Consider the following 24,689-nt stretch of genomic DNA (forward strand, 5'->3'; position numbering starts at 1 on the left):
AACCGATGCAACATTAATGTCAAATTCTCACAACTTTTTCACTTGTCGTTGGTACGACCATGTTTCCAAAAAAGTTCTGACATTGTGTTAAATGTAAATCAGAAGCAGAATGCAATCATTTAAAGCTTATGTGTAACTAAAAATAGTTTTATTTTTTATTCGGATCCTTTTTTTTTTTTTAAAAAAAAAAGCTCTTCTCACAACAACGCTTTGCGAGTATTTGGGTCCTCGGGAGAGCAGGTGCTGTGCTTTCAGAAAGCCAAAAGTCCCCCCCCACACACACACCCGCTCTTGCTTGAGATAGGATTTCAACCTCGTTTGAGACTGTCACGGCTGCTGCGGCAAACTAGGCAGGAGGGACCTCAGAGCAGGACACAGGAGAGTGCAGGATAGATATTTGGGTTTTTATTTACAGTGTCTTTAACTGAGATGGCTGAACAGAAGGCAGCCAAACAGGGAAAACCCAAACCTATACATCCAAAACTGGAAAACTCGAAACTTGAAATCTCAAACTAGCAAAACTCGAAAACACGAAAGACAGCAGAAATGTCACATAGACATAAAAATGACGAGGACTCGAACAAGGGCTTAAATACACACAAGGAAATCAGGGAGCGTGGAAACAACAGGGGACAAAGGGGAAGCAAAACTAAACACAAAACACAGGGAACATGAGACTACAGAATAAAGCAGGAAGTGACTAAACATAACAGACACCGACCTAAACACAGAAAGCCTGACAAACTGAGCATTACACAAAGAAACAACAAAGGAAAACCACACACTCAAACAACAAACGATAAGAAACAACTTGAAAATATACAACAAAAGAAAGCTACACAACAGAAACTCAAAACGCTGGGCCACCGGCCCAGGACCATGACAGAGGCCTCCTTTGAGGCATGCTCTTTTTATAACAGCTCACATTACTTACCTGTTGCCAATTAACCTAATTAGTTGTGGAATGTCGCATGATATTTAAAAAGATAAAAATTTACTCAGTTTACACCAATGACTGTAGTAAACATGCTTTCATACAGTCGTTGGTTCACACGTTTGGCGTCTGCGCTATCTTGAATGAACTGAGGGTTTTAAAGAGTTTCAACTTTTTCATTTTCATGTTGCTAATAAAACATTTGTAGCATTTAAAATGGTTAATTTTGTTACTTTGTAGTGGTTTTGTGGTCATTTCAATTTTTTAAAATTAAATTAGTTAATTCTAGAGAATTTGAGCTGAGTTTATGTTATTGATGTAATAACTAAGTACTGCTGTCTACAAACAGTGGAGGAAATAAGTATTTGGTTTTGTAAGTTTGCTCACTTCCAAAGAAATGAACAGTCTCTAATTTTTTATGTTAGTTTACTTTTAATGGTGAGAGACAGAATATCAACCAAAAATCCAGAAAACAACACATTAATCACAGTTATAAACTGATTTGCCTGTCATTGAGTGAAATAAGTATTTGATCCCCTACAACCCAGCCAGAATTCTGGCTCCCACAGATTGACTGTGTGCTCATGTGGCACGCAGATTCCAATCAATCAATCAACACGCTGTTATTACTATTCATGTACATTGTATATAGTGTTATTATTATTAGTAGTATTAAGGTTAATATTGTTTGTTGATTTTATATATATTCTTTTCTTAATAGTGTGAATTATTATATCTTTATTTATATTTATAATAACTGCGGCTGCTGTTACACCCAAATTTCCCCTCTGTGGGACAATAAAGGCTGTTTCTTCTTATTATTATTATTATCAATTACGAATACTACAGATACTCTTCATGTGTATAAAGCACATCTGTTCACAGAATCTGTTTCTTCCATTCTAACCTCAGGGGCGAGACCCAGAGAGCTGTCAGAGGACATCAGGACTTTCACATAAAGGGGTTTATTTTTTTCTGGATTTTTTGGTTGATATTCTTAATTTATTTGTAAGTGAGCAAACTTACAAATTCAGCAAGGGATCATATTAATTGTTTCCCCTACTGTGCCAAAAATCTATATCAGAATTTTACTGGTGCACAATACTAAGGACCCCATATTATAGCAATTTTTAACTACACTGCTGCAAAAAATAAAAAAATTAAAGTAAATTAAAGGAATGCTGAAATCACACATTGGATCTTGATGAATGAAATATTCAAATTGGAAATCTTTATTGTTGTGCAAGTTGTTGTGAACAAAATGATGTAACAACACTCAGTGGGAACCAAAATTATCAACCCTTTGAGGGCTGGATTCAAAAATCATACCAAAAGTCAAAGTTAAAAACTGAAATCACAGGCTGATCCAACATGCATCATAATGTGCCTCAGTAGTCTGCATGGCCCCCACAAGTCTGTATACAGTCTCAAAAGTGTCTGGGCATGCTCCTAATGAGACAGCGGATGCTGTCCTGGTGGTCTCCCACACCTGGATCAGGGCATCAAGCGAGCCCTCTGTTGCGCTCTTGGTAGCATTGGATCCACTGATACATAACATGTCAGAGGTTCTCAGTCAGATTCAAGACTCAGGAACGTGAGGACCAGTCAGTGGCATCAGTGTCTTCATCATCCAGGAACTGCTTACACCCTCTGGCCACACGGGGTACCCCACACCAGGAGGAACCCAGGGCCCGCTGCATCTGCATAAAATCTGACAGTGGGTCTGAGGATTTCATCCCCAAACAGCACTCAGGGTACTGTTGGTGAGCACATGGAGAACACATCGTCCACTCCCAAACCTGTTATGCTGGATGATGATGTAAGCAATGTAACGTTGGCCACGGCGTCTCCATATACTGTCACATGTACTCTTTGGGAACCTGCTCCCATTTGTGAAGAGAGTGGGGCGCCAGTGGTGAACCGGCCAGTTCTGGTGTTCTCAGATGAATGCCAAATGAACTGCACAGTGGTGGGCTATGAGCTTAGGTCCCACTATGACAGACCCTCATGCCACCATCATGGAGTCTGTTTCTGACAGTTTGGTCACAATTATGTACATTAGTGGCCCATTGGAGGTCTTTTGTAGGTTCTAGCCTGATAGGTTCATGCATCCATGAGTTTAAGAGCCATAAAGAGCAAACATGCCATTCAACTTGGGTTCATTGCATTTAATTTTATTATTCCGCTCTAGATTTAAAAAAGTTAACAGTAGTGCAAGAAGGGATTCAGTAAGTTTACATTCAGTTCCAACCAGCTAACTCACCACAGGGACTAATAAGTAAGTAAAGTAAAATAAGTAGGCTAGCCAACCCCACTATTATTCAGGAGAATCATATTGTATAGCACCTTTTCACGATCATAACATAATCAGTTCATTTTGAAGCAGGAGAGCCCTGGAGAAGGATTCATAGATACAGAGATGTTCCTTAAGGGGAGTCAGGACAGGAACTGAGACACGAAGGTCACGGCCTGGTGAACGTCTTCTGTTAGCTCGTCTGGCAGTGACAGTACCAGTGATGTTAAGCTTTGAGTTATTTCTAATATCCTGCACAGAGAACAGAACATGTTTGCCATCAGATTGTTGCTGAATTAATCATCACCTCAGCCCCAGCTAATTATTTGAGTCTGAACCCACCAGTTGATATAATGAGCAGCCAGCTGAGGCTCATGCCTAGAGCCTTCCTCTACCACCAGAGACTGTTTCATCTGTTTGAAGTTGGCCTCAATATCCTTCTTTATTTCTGAGAAGACCTGAATTCCCCTGAAAGAGCTGAGGACTTGCTGCGAAGCAGAGATATTAAAATAAAACGCACACTACAAATTTTAGTGGAATGAAAAAAATGCACAGATGAAAATCTGTAAAGGGCACAGCTAAAAAGATTCATTCTTCTTACATATATAACTGAGAGCTGGTGGGCAATGTACTTATGACTTCCAAGGTGCCTGATATCCTCTTCTAGCTGTTGACTCAGCACCAGGAGCTGGTTCAATTTGGCAATGTGGAAGAAGTATTCTGCAACAGAAGCATCAAGGCAGCAAAACTCCGTGTCAAAATGCTTCAAGAAAAGGAAAAAGTCCTACAAACAAAAGTAAATCTGCTCTGTTAAGCATGCTATAAATATTAAAAGTAAGTTGTTGTTTTTTATAGACACATTGTTCAGTAATAAAGGGGCGTCCACACAGGGAGTGATTCGCAAAGACTTGGCAACCGCAGACAAGAGAAAGTTGACGGCAGTCTGCGAGATCACTGCTAGTGACACTAAGTGGGCGGTCCCAGGGTAAACTTTTCTCAACTTTGAGACAAGTGAGTGAATCAGCTACCAATGAGAGTGCGGGATATCATTTAGTGACATGTGACAGGGTGGCAAATACCATAGATGGTTACCAAGGCAACTGGAGCCTGGATTAGCGACAGAGTTATGCATGACACGTGAATCGCTCGCTGCGTGGATGCAGCTTCACAAAATAATTCAAGTCGAAGCGAATTTTAAATCCTTAAGGTAGATGAATCTATAATAATGTATCATCTGAAAGCAATTTTTTTGTTTTTGATGAAACTACCTTACAGCTGTCACATGGACTGAACTGTACAAGGCAGTAGAGTTTAAGTAAAAGTGCTTGAGAATTTTACTGGATTATTTAAAGACCCCATATTATGGATGGTCTTTTCTCATTATGCCAAAACAAGGAAAACTTTGCACACTATGCCCCCTTTAGTTTAGTTACTAATGTAACTTATAATACAATAAAATGTAAAAGTCCATATATGTATATATTTATGACTTGTAAACAAACATGTATCTCTCACCATCCATTGGGGGCCTTTCCAGCATGTCAACAGGACTACCTTGAATAAGGAACACCTCCACTCTGGGAAACATTGCTGACAGTCCCACCATGTCCAGGTAGTCCTGAGGAAACACATACGCCACCTGATCCTTAATGCAGCATTAACACTTACATCTCAGTCTTTTAGGGGGGTATAATATGTGAAGTGCTCAGGTGTTCCACGGCATGCTATAAAAGTCCTGTTTCATTAGGACAGAACTGTGGAAGGTCATACCTCTAGCTGTGGCATAGGCTTTGGTAGATGTTCAAGGCACTGCAGCATCTGGTCAAGAATCTCAGATCCTTTAAGGGATATAAAAAGAAAATGCCCAAAAAAAAAAAAAATTAAACATACAGAAGATTTCCAAGACAGCTTTTGTACTTAGATACTACTTCATGCACATACCTTGAGCCTGGAATGTGTCTGACTCCTCTGGGCTACAACCTTGTCCTAACTGCTCCTGGAACTGTAATAGAGAAACAGTTCATAAACATTTATACAGTATGACAGACTAAACAAAAGCAGTTTATGCATGTCTAACTTGGAGTATCTGGAAAAGACCTCCTCAAATCTAATCCTTTTGTGAATGCCTTAGTTATAGGACAGGCTCGCAGGGACAATTCAGCAATCCAGTGCAAATAATACGGGAAAGAGGGACGGATGCAGAGGAAGTTGGATCCCGATCATTTTTCCTGTGAGTGAACCGTTACTCTTCAGTTAATGTGCAAAGGATGTCAGCAGAAAAGGGATTTCAAGAGACTCAAATTACAGATAACAACTAGGACTGTTTCCTGGTGTGAATTAGGGTATAATAAACAGTAAAAAAATAAATAAAAAAATTAGTTTAAAATTCGAGAAAAGCTGCTGGAGAGAAATGGTGGTGATGGAAAAACCCATGCGCAAGTTCTGTTTCAGTTATATAAGCATTAATTTGCTCATTAGCTTGCCGTCAAGTGCACTTCTTGTTCTCTTAATACAACAAGATCTATGTATGACATTATACAGTAATTAACGAGCTGCCCACCCAAAACTAATTGACTAATTTATTGGGTGTGTAGGAACATTAGCTGTGCATCCAAGATGACTCTTTATTTGCTTAGTTATGTGGAGGGCCAAGAGCACCAAAATGAAATAAATAAATACACAATTATGTGTATCATTGATGAATTAAAGTATAGTATGACAGACTGATGCAGTGCCACAGTCAGCTGATGGTGGTGTGGACTTTGGGCAGCCAGGTATCCCAGAATGCATTTTGAAGTACATTGCAAGCGCCAATCACAGAGGAAAGTGCCCCAAACTGTAAGTAAACTTTTAAAGTACTGACGTTTCTGTCACCAAATATCTGGTCGATAGAACCTATCCCAGCTGCCATGGGGCAACGCCAGCCTGTCGCAGGGCTAATACAGACAGACAACCATTCACAGTCACATTCACACCTATGGCCAATTTAGAATCACCAATTAACCTAACCCCAGTAAGCGCATGTCTTTGGACTGTGGGAGGAAGCCAGAGTACCCGGAGAGAACCCATCCAGGCCCCGGCCAGATGGCGGATTCGAACCCAGCATATTCTTGCTGTGAGGCAACAGTGCAAACCACCACTGTCCTGTACACAGAATTTTTTTTTTTTTTTTTTTTATTCTTGTAGACTTCCCAGTGAGTATTATGACTTCCAACCACCCAGTCAGCTGATAGCTGCAGAGGCAGACTGGCTGTTACAGCATTGAGACATCATATCTCTAAAAGCATGAGAGCAGCTTTGTGAATAGGCTCTGTCTCAGCAAATCAACTAGACATTTGAAGATTATGCCACTACATTCTCACCTAAAAATCTTAAAGTGTATTTGATGATACAGAAAGAGTAGTATTTCAAAACTTTACTTACAGTTTGGCACTTTCCTCCACCACTGCCACCTGTGATTTTGTTCAAAATGCAGACTGGTATACCAGGCTGCTTCAAGTCCACACCACCATCAAATTGTTTAGTTAGTTCAGTGGCGGTTTCTGATATGGGCGACATGGGCAGCCGCCCAGGGCGGCATTTCATCTAGGGCGGCCTGAGCGCCCCCCTCCCCCCAACGCATTGCGATCGCCGCAGCAACGCCTACCGCACTACTCCACTTGTGGGGTAATGGGCGCCCTCTGCTTGCTGTGTATTGCATGTAGCTTTCTGCCATAGTCAGACAGGTTGTAACAGAAGAAAAAGGGCAGGCGGGGGATTCTCTCTCTGTCTCGCTGTCACTGCTTCACTCGATCGTCACACACACAGCGCTGCCCCGCCCCCTTCTCCTCTCAGCCTGGGGTGCGAGTCGAGTGAAGCAGTGATGGCGTGAGAGTGAGACTGTCAGCCGGGTTCATTCATTCATGCCTGTACAGTTTGGGCCTGGTTACAGCCAACAGTAACCGCTGAATTATAAATAAAGGCGACTTTTGCTGGCAGTCTCTCGCCAAACCTTTCATCCTCACGGACACTGCCATATCAAGATTAACGCGAAGTGTATGTCCTAATATTGAAAGTTTTGCGAGATCTCGCAAAAGTAACTCAGGATCTCGCAAAACTTTTGCGAGATATGCAAAACTGACTCTTTTTTTTTTTTTTCCTCCCATGTTCCACAGAATGAATCTGTGCGTCTAATAAAATTAGATGCACACAACTGATAGAACACAAAGCCCATTTCATTTATAATACTGTAAATATGGTCATTAAATCACAGTATTTGTGTGAACCCGAATCCTGATAAAAAAAATAACACAAATACGAATCTAGACAGTTTGGACAAATGTTGGTGGATGGCGCAGTGTTGCCAGATTGGGCAGCTTGTGAACACATTGGGGTGGAATATTATATAGATATTTCTATATAATTATAAAATTATATAGATATATAATTTTACAATAAAAACTTCCTAAAAACCTACCAAATATGGTGAAAAGCAGCCAAAATTTTAACAAGTTACCCAAAGCTTGTATATTTAAATATATATCACACCTGGTGCTATTAACATGAGTTTCAGTGGAGGTTTTGTTGTGTTGGGCTGGCAACTGTCAGTCAGATCTGACAACCCTGGGGATGGGCGGTGGTGGTGGCGAATTGTGGCAGATGGAAAGGAAAAGGTCAAAGCCATCAGGTGCACAGTTTAGGAAAAAGAGAAAAGAAGAAGAGGAGAAACAAGCAAAGATAAAGGTAAGCAGAAGCTGTGTAATATTTCAGTTTCTTCCATGTTTTTTCAAATAAAAATTTAAAAGAAATTCTGAGTGTGCCTGTGATGGTGGGGGGACCTTCTGTTAAAGCCTGTCTGTCAGACCATGGCAGAAAGCTACATACACCACACAGCAGTCGCTCATTACCCCCCCAAGTGTAGTAGTGCGGCGATCGCTATTGTGTGTGTGTGTGTGTGGGGGGGGGGGGGGGGGGGGGGGGGGGGGGGGGGGGGGCGCCGGCGGGGATGCTCGCCCAGGGCGCCAAACAGGCTAGGACCGCCACTGAGTTAGTTAGTTCATTTTGGCACTCCTGGCCCTCCATAAATTTCAGCACTGGGATAATTAGTGTTTGATGGAACATTTGACTAAAGTTTTTACTTAGAAACGGATGAAAACTAACTAAAGTTGAAGACACAGACACATACCTGCTGCATCTGTGCCCTGATGAGGAGGTCCAGCTGCCCACAAAGACACAGCATCTCCAGGCCCACCTGCTCAGGACTCAGCTGGACAGGCATCAGAGGTCTCTTTACCTGTAACTCCACTGACCACACAGCAATCATATCACTTCACGGCACTTCCCAAATCATCCCTTAAAAAATCACAAGCACGCAGGGGCACCACCGCAGCCCATGAATCAATGCGCACACGCTGCCTATTCTACAGGTCTCCAAGGAAGGATGGTTGATGAGGGCTGAAGGGGAGTGGTCAGTGTGCTGGAAGGAGACGGAGCCTGCAGGGCGCACTCATCCGAGATGAATTTGAAACGCCACAAATCGTTGCCTCCATCGGATTTAAAAGCGTGATGCTGGGACTTACCTTTAAAAGCTTCGTGGTAAACGCAGGGCTGACAGAGCGGCTCCGATATCCTCACTGCCATGGCTTGAAGCGGCTGTATTATCACCCCTATTCTCCTAAATTTGTCCCGCCGATTAAAGCCATATGAGGCCAATGAAAGCGCCGGCAATTTGCTAGAGTGGGACTAGATGAAAGGAGATTAGGTCTGTTGGTTTATTTTATTGCATTTGATCGGAAGTGTCTTTCGCAGGGGGTGCGTTCGAGTGTCAAACGTTCAGGTGAAACAGTGTTTCTTCGTCCCTGATTCCCCCGCTGCCTCTCAGATGACGATGCCCACACGCGCTGATGAAAGCCTTTACCTCGGGGGATCCATGCAGCCGCTGAAAGGTTGACGTAATGAGAGTAACAATAAAATACCAGCGCCCCTTTTGCAACAACAGCGGTGCAGTCACAGTCCGTGATTTGCAGCATTGAACGCCCCTCAAGCGGCGCGCGCGCGCGCACACACACACACACACACACACACAGAGGACCTGCCTTTCACAATGATGTCATGCTTTAGGGATGAAGATCCCAGCATCACTTTGGAGGATGCAGTCAGAGGTATTTTCCGATAAGATTATTTACTGAGAAACAAACCAGCTTTGATTGAATTTATTTCATAGGCTGTGGCCTACTTAAGCATTTTAAGTTTATACTATTTACACTCAATGTTCTGAAGGACTTATTGCAGAATACCTTTTGTTGTATCATTATTAATAATAAAGACAATTATTATTAATAATAATTTTGTTTTGGCTGCAATTGATAATGTGCTTAAAAAAAGAAAAAAAAATTTCCTGAAGTCTAAGGTGTCCAACCTGATGATAATCATAATAAATCACACAAAAAAATGCAACAAATCCTCACAACTAGGATGTTGAGATTAATTTCCAAAATTATTTCCTGAAGGAAATAAAACAAACCTTCAGCCTCTTATAGTGAAGGAATCCAAAGGCTCTTCTTTATTGTGGGCCATTTCGTTGACGTGGTTTGTGTCCACTGACCTTTTATCCAGTGGTGAGACATTTCGGCCCTAATGGAAGAGATCTCTTCCAGGATGACAGTCCCTGCATACCTAGGGCTACTGGGGGAGGGTGCCAGAGAATGGCTTGAGGAGCGTGAATGAGATTACTCCTTTGCTGTCACCAGATCTCAGCCCATTTGAATGCTTTTGGATAGATTTTTTAAGACCGTGCTCTCTATCTAATCAAAACACCAGATGAAGGAATATCTATCAGAAGAATCAATCAATGGCATAATGAGCTGGCCCAACAACTGAATGAGACATTTTGGTGGTTTCACCTTTGACTCCTGTCTTAGACAGCCACTGCATCACCTTGTTATAGTATCAAAGATTCAGGCTTTTTTTCTTTAGACTCTTTATTTTTGAATCAGTGAATGATCTGGTTATTTTCCACTGGTAGTGGAAAATCCTCAATGCATGAATCAAATCAGGATTTGGTTTTAATTAAAATAGCAAAAGTCAGAAAAGATGTCTCAGATCCTTTAATCAGGACTCAAAATGGTTCTTAATAAAATACAACTGGCTTATAAAGTTTATCACAGTTTTTACAGTATCCAAAGTGTACGTTTGAAATTAGATTGCAGAGGAATGACAATGTAAAGGCAAGAAGACAGTTAAATAGTGTGCTAAGGAAAATACCTCCTGATACTACAATAATATCAGTTTGATATAAGTCTGGCATTATTCAAAATAAAATAAAAAAAAAAAGTCAGGGCTGTAGCAAAAATTGATCTCACCTCATTCTTTTAAACACTTAAATATTCTTATTTCTGTAAAAAAGAAAAAAAAATTAATACATAAATTGTTTTCAAGTGCACCTGGAGGAAAAACAAACATACATTTATATCCTTTTGGATCCAATGTCATCCTGGTTCCAAGATCTACCTGAATGGCAAATCCTAAAGAGCGTCTCCAAGACTGTACATATTTGAATCCCCTTTGAAATTATCCATCACATCAGAAGTCCAGTGGCTGAATCAAAGGGGACGCAAGCTGGGTTTTGACATCTTGGGACCACAGCTTTTACACTCATGTGTCGAGCAAGCTTAAGGTTCAGCTCATGCTCCCTCTTAAAGGGACTTGGGGTTGAGTTTCCACATCGGGTCTGACATGGTTGTTTCTACTGTCGGGTGCCGGGGGGGAGGGTGAGGTTGGCCATCAGCTCATGAACAGATGCAAATATGGTGCACTCACCTGGGCAGAAAAAAACACAGTCAGTGTTAGCAAAATCCTTTTACATCTAATCAGAATATTCAGTTGGAATAAAATTATTCAGCACTGTCAGCTGAGTGACGGCAGAGTCTCACCCTGCCTGGCAGGATGCAGCTCATTGAACCTCTTGAGGATATTAGAGACCATGAGTGCTGCGGCTCCAGAGGAGCTGTGCTGTCTGGGGATGTCAGCCTGCTGAGTGAGGCCTGTGGCCATGTCGTAAACAATGGGTACGATAATGCTCACTGGATCCTGTGGTACCGGGATACGCTGGGTCAGCTGCAACTGTGACCACATACAAAGGGGTGAGGTGGCTTCAAGAAGTCTTATTAAATATGATGTGCTTTTTCATCAACTGAAAATAAAAAGAAGTGTTTAAAAAGAAATAAAACACTGCAGTGACTTACAAAGAAAAGCATCTTAGACTTGAGCACCACAGCAATGGTTCCAGGAGGGGCGATGGGCGGAGCACTGGGGGGGATGGTGAGGCAGAACTGGACATTCCACTTAAGCTGTGCAGCCTGGTCAGGGAACTGCAGAAGAAATGGGTTAATCATGCATTACGTTTCACACACAAAGACAGTCCAGTATTAAAGGTTGAGATGAAGAAATGCATTATTGGGACATATAGTTTACTCCTTCTGTATCTAGTAATGATGTTTCCATTGTCTTTTGACAGACTATACTGCTAATATTTCCAGATGTTTTCCACATTTTGGGGAAAAATAGAAAAAAATAGGTAAATTTAAATACAATCCAGTCCCATCAGTGCAATAAGACACCATATAAGAGAAGTTACTCACCAATTCAAGCTTCATGATGCGCACACAGTCCCTAAGGATATTAGTGGGTGCACCCAGCAGCTTTGTGAAGGCATTCAGGGTGTTGTATTTAAAGGGAGGACCAGCAACCTAGAGGGGAGGACAACAGAAGGATTAATGATAATATCATGGATGCAGATATATGTTGCTATAAATGGCCTTAAAGGAACGACCCTCCAAACCCTCTATTACAACCATGTTTTTAAATATTTACAGAATAATACAGGACTTTCAAGTATGATCAGTGGAGCCTCAAAAATAAGCAAGACTTACACGAGTCTCGAAGAACCTCTCCAGCACCTGAAGCTCCTCTTGGGACCAGGGACCTGTGTTTTCTGGAGTGACTTTGAGCTGCAGCGTCTGGTAGTTATTTGGGTTGAGAGCCACACGACACTTGAGCACCTCAGTCTTGAACATGATAACCCCTGGCTCATTAGAGTTCACTATAGTTAACTGGAGGAGAGATGACACAGTAGGTAGGAGCGGTTACTGCACAAAAAAAAAAAAACCTGGCAATCAGGTGGTTGTTGAGTTTGCATATATGGACTTCATATATCCAACTGACTAATGACTAATTTATATTTCACATCTACACATAGTTTAGTCTTCTTCTTTTCAAATGGATGCTCAATCTGTTAGAATGACTCAGGCTGAAATGACAACGTTTTCTCCTGAAGCTCCGGAGGGAAAATTACTGCATCATAAGGCTTCAGTTAGCCAATGTTAACTTTCATCAAATGATGCAATAATCAAATCAGTAACAGCCAAATATGTGTTAATATTTTTGTGTTTATTCATCTCTATATTATATATCCTTTATATATTAACTGAGTGCATTAAAAAAAAAAAAAAAAAAAAAGAAAGGAAAAGTATCCTGTAGTAAGTGGCTGTACCTGCAGTTTCTTAACGGCTAAGCTAATGTAAGGTGAGGAACACAATGCACTCGTTTTTGGGATGCTTGCTTTTTTTTTGCAATTTTAGTTTATATTTTTCTACTAAACACTTTGCTGCAGCTCTTTACTGTTGATGCGGCTGCTCTGTTGGAAGAGTGTGAGCAGTAACATTACCAGCACATTGCTGCAGCTACTGTAAAAGTACATGCTGACAAGATTCAGTGCAACAGGAATCCAGATGTTGTGTATCCTTTTTGCTAGCCCAGATAATGAAATGAAATGAAAGCCTTGAGCTTCCAGTTAATCTTAGCAGCATCGAGCTTGTGAGACACCGTAGTGATGACGTGGCCTTCATTTCACTTTGTGGGACAGCAGACACCATGGATGGGATTTAGAAAGCTTTTACACTAAAACTCAGGCCTGTTCAGATCTCTGTTTGCATGCATTTCACAGAGGCTGAGGCTGTGTGTTGGAAACGTCACTTCTCTGAATGCTCTACCGCTCTGTGCTGAAAATGAAACGGCTTTCACGCTAATGCATAATTTGATATTTTGCATCTCTCATCCCTTTGAAACGCAGTAATCATATCCTCTTCTCACCGAGCATCACTACAGAAGCTCTGTTACTAGTGAATATTCAAACTGTGTTTACTTTAAGCTATTTAAAATTACATTTTGTTGTTTTCAAAAATATTGTGAATGAAGAATCCTGTAAATATGAATAGAAATACAGTAAAATAACAGTAATGTTAGAAGAATATGAAGTATATGCAACAGCCTTTTGAAGACAAATCTTTTTGAATCTTAAACAGATCAAGACGTGTAGTGATGAGTCTGCAAATCTTGAAACACGTCACTTGTCAACAGGTGACACTACACAGATGTCATGGATCTGCTGCAGAACTTCAGTGAGCAGAGTGAGAGTTATCGAATCGACCAGCTCCCTGAGCACTACGAGCTCTTTTCAGCCACATGTTTTTATTCCCACATGTGGCCTTGAGCGCCGTAACAGTTAGCTAGCAACACGGCCTTGAGCATGGGGCAACTGAACATACTCTACATACAAAGTTTAAAAGTACACATAACCATTTCATGTTAAATTAACATGAGATCGCCATAAAGACATGAATGAAAACATAAAATGAACATAAAATTGATATTAAATTAAAATTGTGTAATTACAAAACAGAAAACTAATGTTGACTAAAACAGCCTTACTGCACGCAGCTGATGTGCATATGCCTCTGTTTGTCACTCACATTGGCTTCCTGCTGGATGATCCTCTGTAGGTGCCGTCTCATGATAACTGAACCCAGAAAACGCTCCAGAGGTGAGCAGAGGTAGCTTCCTGCCAGGCCGGGCACATGGCAGGGAGTTGGGGAGGGGAGCAGAAGCACATGCAAGGCATTGTGGGTGAGGATAGTAGGAATGGAGGCAGCCCAAGGGCGCTGAGGTAGCTTGCGGGGTGGAGGCATACTGGTAGGCATGACTTGTGAACCTAAACCAAAGAGAGAGAGATGTGTAAAAAAAAAAATTTTTTTTAATAAGAATTTCTAAAATAATTTTCAAGTTAATAAATAATAAGAGCTGATAGAAGTACTTACTGGACCCAGCACGTGGCGAATTAGGGTCAGGAATGGGTGAGTTCAGCGAAGGATTGCCAGGGGACATGCCATGGATTCTTGCCCCAGGAGAAGGCCCTGAGACCTGAGGTGAACCTGGCCACTGGCCCCTGTTACTGGGAGACACCATGGCATACGGAGAGCTGGGGTCCAAAACACCTAGGGTGAAGTAGAGCCGTCCATCAGCAACACAGCAAGACTTAACATACAACAATAAACATCAGATAAACCACTGTGTGCCCGTGTTTTGCAGACTATTTGTCCTACGCTTGTTAATGTCTACAGCCTAGAAAAAGATAGTAAGTTCAGCCCGTTCCAGCACTTGCCTAGAATTACCACCAGGCCAGTATTTATCCTGCTGCTTACCGTGGGGACTGGCAAAGCTGGTCTGGCCCATGGCTATGCCCAAAGAAGACGGGGACGGGGTTGGCCCAAAAGGAGAGGGTGCCCTTAGAGCTCCACTAGGGGAGCCAGAGGCATGGATGTTCCCTGCACACATGCGCACAACATGCACGCACACACACACGCGCATACATCAAAGGACTCATCAGACTAAGGATGATAGGTACTCTTTACACACTCGCTCCATGTGCACACAAACTAAAGCTGGGCGGAAGGGCTGTAGTCTCTGGCTGGCGGGCTGAGATGGAGGAGAATGGAAGGAGCATGACTAAATGCATGCTTTGTTCCCTTTTGGCTGCGAGGTGTTCATGTTGCAAGAGAAACAACTGACTGCATGATTTCGCAAAATTAAAATGGGCACACATGGTTGCGCAATCTCATTCTTTGGCACAGTTTGCTGTTGCAACAAATGCATACGTTAGTGGGGTGGCTGATGACAGAATGTGGAGTGAGAAAACAATGATGTATGGCAACTTAATAAGCTCACATGACACAAACAGTTCACTGACATTCACACACGCATATTTAGCCAATTAAAGTACCACACGTCACATTACCTGGTGATGGGGTGGGCATCATGGATGGTGAGGGAGTTACATTGGCATAGTAATTAGGTGGTGGTGATGTTAGGGGAGGATACACCCCTCCCGGACCCCCTCTCATAGTCTGTGGTTGCTGTTGAGCCTGCAACTGGTTCATAAGACTGTCCATAACATCTACACCCACAGGTGAGGGCGGGTTGTCATCTTCGTTGACCGATCGCCTGCGAGCATCCTGATTGCTGTCTACAAACATGTTCAAGAATGTCTGCAAAGAGGAGAAAGGACAGAGAGATGCAAGAAGTTAAAAACACCATTACATCCAGTTGATGGTCCATTTTAATGTTTGACCAAATCAATCAACCTCTGGGGAAACTGGCTTATTCATGTGCTTGACAAGAGGCAGATTACCTATCCCTGCAACAGAGTTAGGTGGGGCATCTCTTTGTCTAGTCTTTACAGTAAGCTAAGCTAATATGCTGCAGGCAGTGGTTTAATAGTTAGCATCCAACAAAGCATCCTTTCAACAGGTCACAATGCTTGTAATGGCAACTACAATTATAGCTCTTTTTTTTTTGTGTGTGTGGCAGTTCAAACATTAATTTACACATAAAGATTCTACTGCATAGTGTGTTACATTATGCTGTGCATGTGAGCCTGATATACCTTCAGTCCTGGAGCAGGGTAAAAGCCCTCTACAATCTTAGTGTTGTCAAAGAGACTGTAGGCTCCATCTCTGATGGCTACCACTCCGCGGCTCCGGCAATAGATGTCGATGCAGTACATGTTTCGGAATGCCAGCCGGATGTGTGTGGGTGACTGCGGCAGGATGGAGAAGCACTGGTAGGCAGTGTTTGTGCGCTGGGTGAGGCCCAACATGGGTACCGTAGGTAGCTTGTTGATTGCATTCAGAGGAGCCTGCGTGTCTGAAAGCACCTGAAGACACAAAGGAACATTAAAAAATTTTTTTAAAAACAGGACTGTAAGTAGATGGCAAAAATAACATTTTCAGGTACTTTATAAAGCTGCATGAGGAGAATGAGCGAAACAAAGAACACTGAACAATTCAACTAAATGTATGTGTGACATTTTTTCTACATCGAACTTAACAGACAACATAAAAGTATCTAATAAAATGTGATTTCAGTTAGCAAATTAATTCTGCCCAATGCAAAAGCAAATCGGTAGCAAATATGGAATATTTATGTCAGAAGTCCCATGCCAGCTCAAGCAAAATCACAAGCAAATAATTGAATTTCATGGGTGCAGGTATTCATTGTCACTCGCACAGTTAAATTCCTTGTATGTAATTTAAACAACCTGTAGAACTCAGCAGCCCATGAGAACAAATCAACTACTACAATTACAAGAGCGTCTGCTCGGCGAGCGCTGCAGCAGATTCACCCTTTCACAGGTAGCTCTGCTCTCAAAGCTGAACTCTGCGCAATCACCGACACTTGACTGCTTGGAGGGCGGAGCCCAAAGGAAGACAGCTGAAGAAATCTTAAAACCTGAGGATCCTAAGGCACGTTTTGAAGCACACCCATCCCGTGACAGTACCTGCAGTCACATGTGTTTGCTGCAGATTGGGCAACCTTTTGTGCGCAGGTATATATATGCCTCCATTTTGGCTATAATCCTAAAATTAAAATTTCTAGATCCCAAGGCTCATTATTAAGGATTTTTTAAAATCACAATGAGGTGTGTGATATTGTACCAAAGGCTAACAGGTCAGGAGTGCGGAGGCTTCTTGCACAGGACCTTTAACATAAATATGATTCCATAAGAAAAGGAGTGTCACAGGAAAAACTGATAATTAAAAAAAAAAAAAGAAAGAGGTTGTGTCTGACTTGTTTTTGGGACCATTTCTCCCCCACCTGGACCAAAAGCACAGATGTTGAAGGTGTGTGTAATCCACTGCAGTTCAATAGCACCACAGTGCTGCATGTAATATGACACTGCTGCATTCACTAAGCCACACCCAAGGTTTTAAGCAATCCAATCACATCTGTTTGATATAATTTAATTTGAATTCTTCCTTTAATCCAGCTCCAAAAGTGCACATGTGCATTCTGTGGCTACATTTGTGTAACTGCACCATAGTGTACCTGCAGTAGCTGCATCACATTTGGGTTTTTGTTGAACATCTCCTGGAGTTGATGGAGGATGATATTATGGCAGTTGGAGCAGCCAGAGTTAGGTCCCACAGTTCCCAGGGCAAGGTGGAAACGCTGAGTGCTGGAGTTCCACTGGATGGTGACAGAGCTGCCCTTGGTGGTGCCATAGCACAGCACCAGCTTACGGTAGTTATACAGCCGCACCTCTGAGAACATACTCAAATAAGATGGCATCTCTGAAGGGGAGAAATTCATAATGTGCAGCTATGTTAGACAGGTGGTACCAGTGATAATCCAAATCTGGGATTACATTATATTCTTTTTTCCTCCACACAAACGCTCAAGACTAAAAAAAAAAAAAAAAAAGATTGGATTTTTAGTCATATTTTCTACTTTAACTGTAGCTGACAAACATCAAAGCAGGGCACTTTGGAATCTATTGCATTTCCATGAACCTGCAGCAAACATATTAACCGATTTAAAGGGGACTCGGTATGCCAGAAAATTAATCAATGGGCCGCACTGAAGCTGCATGTATTCCCAGTGTGTTCTTTCAAACTGAGAATCATAGTTGAGTCTAAGAATAAAAATGTCAAACTGGGAATAAGCACAATAGCTTCTTTTAGGATAAACTGACAGATCCTAGATTTAAAACACTGTCAGTTTATTTACATATAAATGCAATCAATTATTGGCTTTTGAGATGAACACGCACTCACCTGGCAGTGCACGAGAGAAGTTGAGGACACACTGGTAGAGTTGACTAATGGCATTCCAGTCATTAAGGAACATCTCAACGACCTTCCGGCCGCCCACGGGCTCCGAAAGGGGGTTCTCATAGGTCAGATACACGTGTCGCGTGGAGGCTAATACAGGAGACAGACTGGGGTGTTTAGAAACACTAAATGCATTTTATTCTTTGCTACTCCAGTTTAGGGCTTAGCCTTTTATGGTTACATTTGGTGTTTGTGCTGCTTAATTTGGACATAACATCCATAAAAATATTAATGTCAGAGATTTTTAAAGACTAAAGCAAACTACATAAATAGCACTCAGCAAATGATGTGCACCTTGCTCCTTGCTATGTGTACTGTTGAGAGGGCAGTTGGCCAGCACCAGTTCAGCCACCCAGGTTCTGTTGTTCCTGCCCTGCAGGCGGAAAGTGCAGTCAAGTAGGGAACGCTCCAAAGGTCTCCTGGTCTCCTCTCCTACACCTTTACAAGGAGGAATCCTGTTAAAGGAGAGAAAAAAAAAAACAACACACTGTAAATGAACTGTACACATAACTGCACATTTGTATGTCTGGGACTGTATTTATTACTTTATTAGACGTATTGCATGACTGCTGCCGTCTCCTTCCACTTGGACACCCTGATTTGGAATCTCCATGTTGGACAGCTACAGAAAAGCACAGAGAGGGATGCAGCATCAGCCAGAAACACACACACGGGAATGATTCAAAGTATCCTAGAACTGTGAATTACCTCTGCTCTAAGGCCAATAAAAGGCATGTTGGTATCACACATTGCAACAAGGTGAGCCAGCTCTTTGTTGAAGGCACACATTTCTCCAGACCGCTTAGGCTTCTTTGGCTCTGGCTCCACTTGATCTCCAATAATCTATAGAGCAACAGAAACAAAATAAACAAACAACGCATCTTTCCAACTGAGCACATATGTTTTTGCCTAGCAATGCCACACATGAGGAAAATGAAACTCAAAGCAACATTCTTTTTTGTGCGATGGAAGCTGTCTGTACAACTACCTTTCTCTTAGTCCCAGGCTGAGCCCCTTTGCCTGTTGTGTCCTGAACAAGGTGTTCTAGATTGGGTTTAAAATGCTGCAGAAGCTGTGCACACATGGGTCCATCATCTCCTTCCAGCTGAGACACTGACAGGAAAGAGTACTTGTACTGCAATGCTGTGGGACTGCTAGGCACTTCAAGCATCTCTACCACCTAAAGGAAAAAGAAAAAAAAAAAAAAGGTGAGAGGAAAAGATCCAGAGTTAGAAGGAGCACATGAAAATCTAAGTAACAGAGTAGTTTTAGCTCAGTCCTTTTCAGCAACGTACTGGCCAAGAAACTCACAATGTAGTACTGCGGAAGCCGTGTGAGCTTGATGAAGAGTTTGTGTTTTGACAGGTTGCCAACAGGGTGAGAAGCTGAGTTGGAGAGGTGAAGGACGTCAGTGCACACAGTGGGAAGGTGTTTCACAGACTGCCGGCAGCGCTGCTCCCCCAACCAGAACCTGTCCAGAGAGAAAAAGTATCATCGTGAAAGCTGAGTTGCAATAACTCCAGGGCTTGCAGCTCATACTAACTGTCCAATCACTGTTCACTCGTGCAAGACGCACAGCACGGACAATTCATCTCAACACCCATCATCCCACCTGCTGAGCCAAGTGTTGCTACTGACTGCAATTAGTCAGTTTTGACAAGCTACAGGCAGGCGTCAGACTCTCTCTCCTACTACTGACACTTTTGTGCTTTTCTCTTTCTTTCCTGTGTGCTAAGAACACTTTGTTCTCTTAGCTGTAAAGATGTACTGTTCTGTTTTTCAGCTCTATTTTGACATGGACTTACTTCAGCTGCTGAAGCCAAGAGATAATGCGCTTCATATCATCGTTGATGGTCTTTTCAATGTCATCCAATATGGACTGATCTAGAGCACAAATAAATGATTCCTATTGTAACAAAGCACACCATGAGCACAAAAACCTTTCTGGAATCAACACGTGAAGTAATATTTACTCCTGCTTACCTAAACCATACAGCATGGGCTGGAACATGCCAGAGTGCAGGTCTACGAAAATGTGTAGGCACTCTGAGCGGCCGCAGGGCTCAAGTATTGGAATAACAAGTGTGGGTAAAGCAGTCTCGATAAATGCTGAAACAAACAAACAAACAAACACTTGAATGTGTCTTTTCACTGCAAATGACTCAAAGGACTGGTTGCAGATATTAGTTGACAGAAGGAGAATGTGGGTTGTGTGGAAAAAAAAAAAACTTCTCTAAGCTCTGGGGTTTTTTTTTTTTTTGGTAACTCGTAACTACAAAAACTCATCAGTCTAATCTGCAGCCAGCTGATAATAGCTGCAGCTGACAGAAGGAAACAGATGCTTCAATGGCTTTGCTAAATAAACAGATTTAAAAAAGGATAAAAGTGAAGAGTGGATGCATACAGCTGTCACTGGGATTGCTGGTCTTTAGAATGGCCTTCAGTTCCTGCAGCTTCTGATGGGACCGGGCATGCACGCTGTCAATCAAAAGCTTCTCCACTGACAGGTGATCAATCTAAAAAAAAGAGAGAGAGAGAGGAAAAAGCTTCTAAACTGTGAGGTAACAGTATAGTAAAACACTGAAAATAAATTATACTCATGTGCACTCCACCTTCATAGCTCTCTCCATTAATTTAGAGTCAGAGATGGGAAGAGGGGGTTCATGAGAAATTTGTAATGGCTTCGATCCATCTGATTCATCAATCCTGATAGTGACCTTATGCACTGATGCTGTACCCGTTTTCCTACCCAAAACCTGTTGGCTGGAGAAACAATGGAAAAGGAAACTGAAACAACACTTAATGCATTCTACCATTTTCTGCATCATGTCATAATTCTGCTTCTCTGTGTCATTGTTCATACATGCGAGGACCGTTCATTAGGTCTTACTTCCAAACAGAGAGCGTGAGGTATTTTGCTGGCACGTATCTCTCCTCCTGCACCAGGTCTCCCCAGCGCTCTCTGATCAGCATCAGAGTCTGAGAGTGGAGCACTTCGAGCTGCAGTGATAGACAGAAGGAGTCTGGCAACAATGAGGTTAAAGAAAACACACCGTGGGAAAATACCGGGCCAGGTGGGTAGAGGTAGAGTAATATACCCATCTTCCCATTAAAATTCTGAACACACAGTCCAATAGTAAAAGAGGTGTTTGTGCCTCATACAGACTGCTCTTTGACATGCTGGGGGGGAAAGGCGGAGCAGAGATGTACTGATTAGCATTGTGATAAGCACAGTTGTGCTCAGCTCGCATGCTTGATTAAGGACTTTGATGAAAATGTGAATTCTCACTATCAGCTGTGTCCCTGTGTCATGTCTCTGCATGAAAACCCATCAAATGTCTGAACATGGGAACAAATTACATGCACTATCACCACTGCCTAACAAAACACGTTCACTCACATGGCTTTGATGTTGACAACACATGCATTTTGTAGAAAATTAAACTTTGGTGGATTTTCAACAAACAAACACAATCAAAATGATTTTTTTTTCTCCATTGCCACTTCAACAGGTGTTGAAGCCCACATCTTCATGGGCGACTTGTTATAGTAAGAACAGCGCTGCTCTTTCCTTGTCATTAATAAAAGGCCGTTTTAATGAAAGGGGACTACGCAGGATGCAATTCTGCAGCTGTGTTTCTCATTGGAATTCTACACTCATCTGCTTGACCAGTCAATACTCTATATGCTCTGACACATGCTCCCGCCCTACTGCAGCACTTCAGAGCAGACTGGGATAAAAGCCAAGTGGTTGCAGGCAGGACATCCACAAAATGTGTATGTGTGTGTGTGTGAAGACAGCAACTTTTACAAAAATTTTAAAAAAGGATACGCAAGCAGTTGTACATATCTTGCAGAGGTTTTTCGTCAGCACAAAGACGTGCCTGGACCAACTCGTGGATGAAGTTCACCTGCAAACTGTGGACCAGGGCTCGGCCATCTGTCAGTATGGAGCGGGAGGAGGGTGGGATGGATGAACAGTGGGAATGACAGAAAAACAAACCAATTGAGAGTGAAAGGGGGGAGCATTAGCACTTAAGTATACTATTAATTAGCTGGACATGTGCTCCCCCTTACCTCCAGTTTCTTTGTCCTCCACCAGAATATCCAACTTCAGCAGCCTCCAGGGAATATCGGGATCATCCCCCATCACGGTCAAGGTGGCCTCAAACTCTCCTTCCACACGAAACTTTACACGCCCGTTAGCTACACAAATATACACAAGATCTTTTCAGCACAGATGACATCACGAGAACTGCTGTCAGTTAAAAACGCCACTCTGGGATTTACACAAACTGCTTACCGACTGTGAGATTTGCTAGCTGAGGCGGCAAGTCTGTAGTGACAAGGCGGTGCCGTAGAATCTGATTAAGCTGGTTGAGGGTAGTCTGCTTCTCAGCCTTGGTAATGGGGTCTGGAGGAATGATCTTATCCTAAACAAATGGACACAGAAACAATCGAGCTGACGCACCGAAAATGTTCAAGAGAGAAAGTTTTAACTACAATCATCGTGTTACACAGGGAACAAAGTCTAAGACTCACTCTTATGCAGGTGGGCAAGCGTGGGTACGACCCTGTGGTGAGCACATCGATGGCAAAAGGGATGGCAAAGCTGGGCAAACGAGCATGAACCAAGGCATCTCTGGCCAGTGATGCCAGTCGATCAGCTGTGTCCACAAACAAAATGGTCTGCTGATCCAGGAAGCTGGAGATCATCTGTTACCATGGAGAGGGTAAGCATAACTTAATTTAGGGCGCTGATGAACAGAATTCAGTTTCCACCAACACACTATAATGTTACTAATCCACACACACACACAACATACCGCACACTTCTCCACTTTCCCTGCATTGCTCGCCCACTTCACCAGGGCCAGGAGACGGACAAACAGCTGCCTAGTGCGACTTGCGAACTGAACAATCTCAATTTTCCTGAAAGTGGGAGCAGAAGTCATTTATTATGGATTTTACAATGTCACATGACAGAATGAGGCAATGAGTGGATAAAGAACAATGAATGAAATGTGAAAAAAAAACCAGAAATACCTCTCCATGTCTGTTTTCCTGGGCAGCCTGGAAGAACAAATTAAAATTTTTAAAAACATCCTTTATTAAGCTCTCAAACTCAAAATATATGTCCTGTCAAATTATGTATCTTTACATCGGAAATGTTATTTCTAATAGTATTTTGGACAAAAGGTACCAATGCCCTAATCTTGGCACAGCAATCTGCACCTATGTTGGCTCACAAACCTTTAGTATGATCTTCATTCATATACAGCCATGTGTTGTTTATGTCTACGCCCCCTCACATAACAGCAGTTGCCTGTGCTACTGCGCTAGCTTTCTACTCTATTAGAGGTTTTTGCTCCTGTGAATATAAAACAATAAATCTGATGGCCCCAATTTTATGAGCCTGTAAGGGTTTATTTTATTACCAGTTAGAAGAGCGTCCTCACAGTTTACCAACGTTAGATAGTTAGCACTTAGCTTCGAGGCCTGCAGCAGGTAAATGCTACTTACAGTTCCGCCAGTGTGGTGATTTCCTGGTACGTCCTTTGGAGAAGAAACTCAATAAGCATGCTGAGTCGGACCCCCGGTGTGCCCGGGGCACCGAGTGGTGGTGCCTGTGGACCCGAAACAATCATACCTCCGACTTGGACGAGCGGCCCGTCTGAACCGATCTGCACCGGAGCCATTTTACAATGACGCTACAAAGTAGTTAGCTACACCGCTGCCAGCGCTCCAACAGAAAACTGCTGTAGCAGCTAACTCCCGGTAAAAGGACGCTTTTCTGTCTCGCAAAATCTCCTCGACGAGAAGAGTTTCTCCACACGGACTTGATTTCCTTGTCCAGAAGAAAACCGAATAAACAGACAAAATTTGATAACTCATTAAAGAGAAGACTTAGTGCCGCTGAGCCGCCATCTTTTCTGTCAGGTCTGATTACCTAGCAGGCGGTCGGATAGAAAACCCAGACAAGAGCTCTGAGGAGCGGCACTCATGGAAACCTCTCAGTTTATGTTTGTCTCCCGTGCAAAAAGCTATGGGGCAAAACAATACGTTTAACATCAGTTATAACACTATAAAAAGTGCATAATGCGTGTATGTTAACGGGCTCAGCTTGAAAGCGTTTCTCAGTCTCTGAATAAAAATTCTAAATTACAACGACGCGCATTCTGAACAGGTGCATTATTTCTTCCAACAACTTGTACTTAAAATAAACAACACAACACAATCTAATATTACCCATTTAAACCATTCATCTCATAATAACTGCTGGATAAGCAGACTGAAACACAGCTTCTTCCCAAAAGCTATAACACTGCTGAAAGTATTTATAACTTGTTTATTTATTCTTTTTTATTGTGATATATATATATATATATATATATATATATATACACAAATACTTACATAATCACCACTTTTTTTTTCTACATTTCATGGTCTCCAAATAACTCGTGTTCAGTCCTAA

At 42.2% G+C, this 24,689-nt stretch overlaps 2 protein-coding genes across 4 annotated transcripts; both read right to left on the reverse strand.

Annotated features, from left to right (window-relative positions):
* Positions 1-2,293: 2,293 nt before the first annotated feature.
* LOC115801137 (uncharacterized) lies at positions 2,294-8,998 on the reverse strand. The gene is made up of 8 exons (XM_030758857.1): positions 8,786-8,998; positions 8,392-8,510; positions 5,169-5,229; positions 4,998-5,065; positions 4,743-4,845; positions 3,829-3,947; positions 3,570-3,715; positions 2,294-3,479 (listed from the first exon to the last, which is right to left on the reverse strand). Exons 1-8 carry the CDS (start codon positions 8,844-8,846, stop codon positions 3,371-3,373), a joined length of 786 nt encoding a protein of 261 aa, XP_030614717.1. The 5' UTR covers positions 8,847-8,998; the 3' UTR covers positions 2,294-3,370.
* A 1,298-nt stretch (positions 8,999-10,296) lies between these two features.
* On the reverse strand, positions 10,297-24,177 carry med14 (mediator complex subunit 14). Of its 3 annotated transcripts, XM_030758871.1 has the most exons (29): positions 23,735-24,177; positions 23,258-23,284; positions 23,038-23,143; positions 22,754-22,927; positions 22,515-22,644; positions 22,289-22,417; positions 22,044-22,151; positions 21,102-21,234; positions 20,824-20,974; positions 20,616-20,727; positions 20,195-20,320; positions 20,017-20,095; positions 19,523-19,682; positions 19,200-19,391; positions 18,920-19,054; positions 18,757-18,833; positions 18,506-18,666; positions 18,155-18,301; positions 17,427-17,671; positions 15,985-16,254; positions 15,337-15,586; positions 14,744-14,866; positions 14,360-14,536; positions 14,015-14,253; positions 12,137-12,316; positions 11,846-11,953; positions 11,450-11,575; positions 11,138-11,327; positions 10,297-11,024 (listed from the first exon to the last, which is right to left on the reverse strand). In XM_030758871.1, the coding sequence occupies exons 1-29, from the start codon at positions 23,908-23,910 to the stop codon at positions 10,951-10,953; spliced, it is 4,305 nt and encodes a 1,434-aa protein (XP_030614731.1). In that variant the 5' UTR covers positions 23,911-24,177; the 3' UTR covers positions 10,297-10,950. The 3 variants fall into 3 exon arrangements, with proteins under 3 accessions (XP_030614731.1, XP_030614730.1, XP_030614729.1); XM_030758870.1 differs by lacking the exon at positions 14,744-14,866 and having other exon boundaries at positions 17,427-17,641; positions 23,735-24,176; XM_030758869.1 differs by lacking the exon at positions 14,744-14,866 and having other exon boundaries at positions 23,735-24,175.
* Between the last annotated feature and the right edge of the window lie 512 nt (positions 24,178-24,689).

This window comes from Archocentrus centrarchus, chromosome 21, assembly GCF_007364275.1.
Source record: "Archocentrus centrarchus isolate MPI-CPG fArcCen1 chromosome 21, fArcCen1, whole genome shotgun sequence".
Classification (NCBI taxonomy): domain Eukaryota; kingdom Metazoa; phylum Chordata; class Actinopteri; order Cichliformes; family Cichlidae; genus Archocentrus; species Archocentrus centrarchus.

Coding starts and splice junctions, on each gene's coding strand:
- LOC115801137 (XM_030758857.1), bottom strand. CDS start 8,846: ATGGCAGTGAGGATATCGGAGCCGCTCTGTCAGCCCTGCGTTTACCAC. Junction 5,230..8,391: donor TCAGGGCACAGATGCAGCAG/GTATGTGTCTGT, acceptor TCTCTATTACAG/TTCCAGGAGCAGTTAGGACA. Junction 3,948..4,742: donor GGAAAGGCCCCCAATGGATG/GTGAGAGATACA, acceptor CTTCTGTTGCAG/AATACTTCTTCCACATTGCC.
- med14 (XM_030758871.1), bottom strand. CDS start 23,910: ATGGCTCCGGTGCAGATCGGTTCAGACGGGCCGCTCGTCCAAGTCGGA. Junction 19,055..19,199: donor AGCCTGGGACTAAGAGAAAG/GTAGTTGTACAG, acceptor GTTGCTCTATAG/ATTATTGGAGATCAAGTGGA. Junction 12,317..14,014: donor TCATCCAGCAGGAAGCCAAT/GTGAGTGACAAA, acceptor TCTCTCCTCCAG/TTAACTATAGTGAACTCTAA.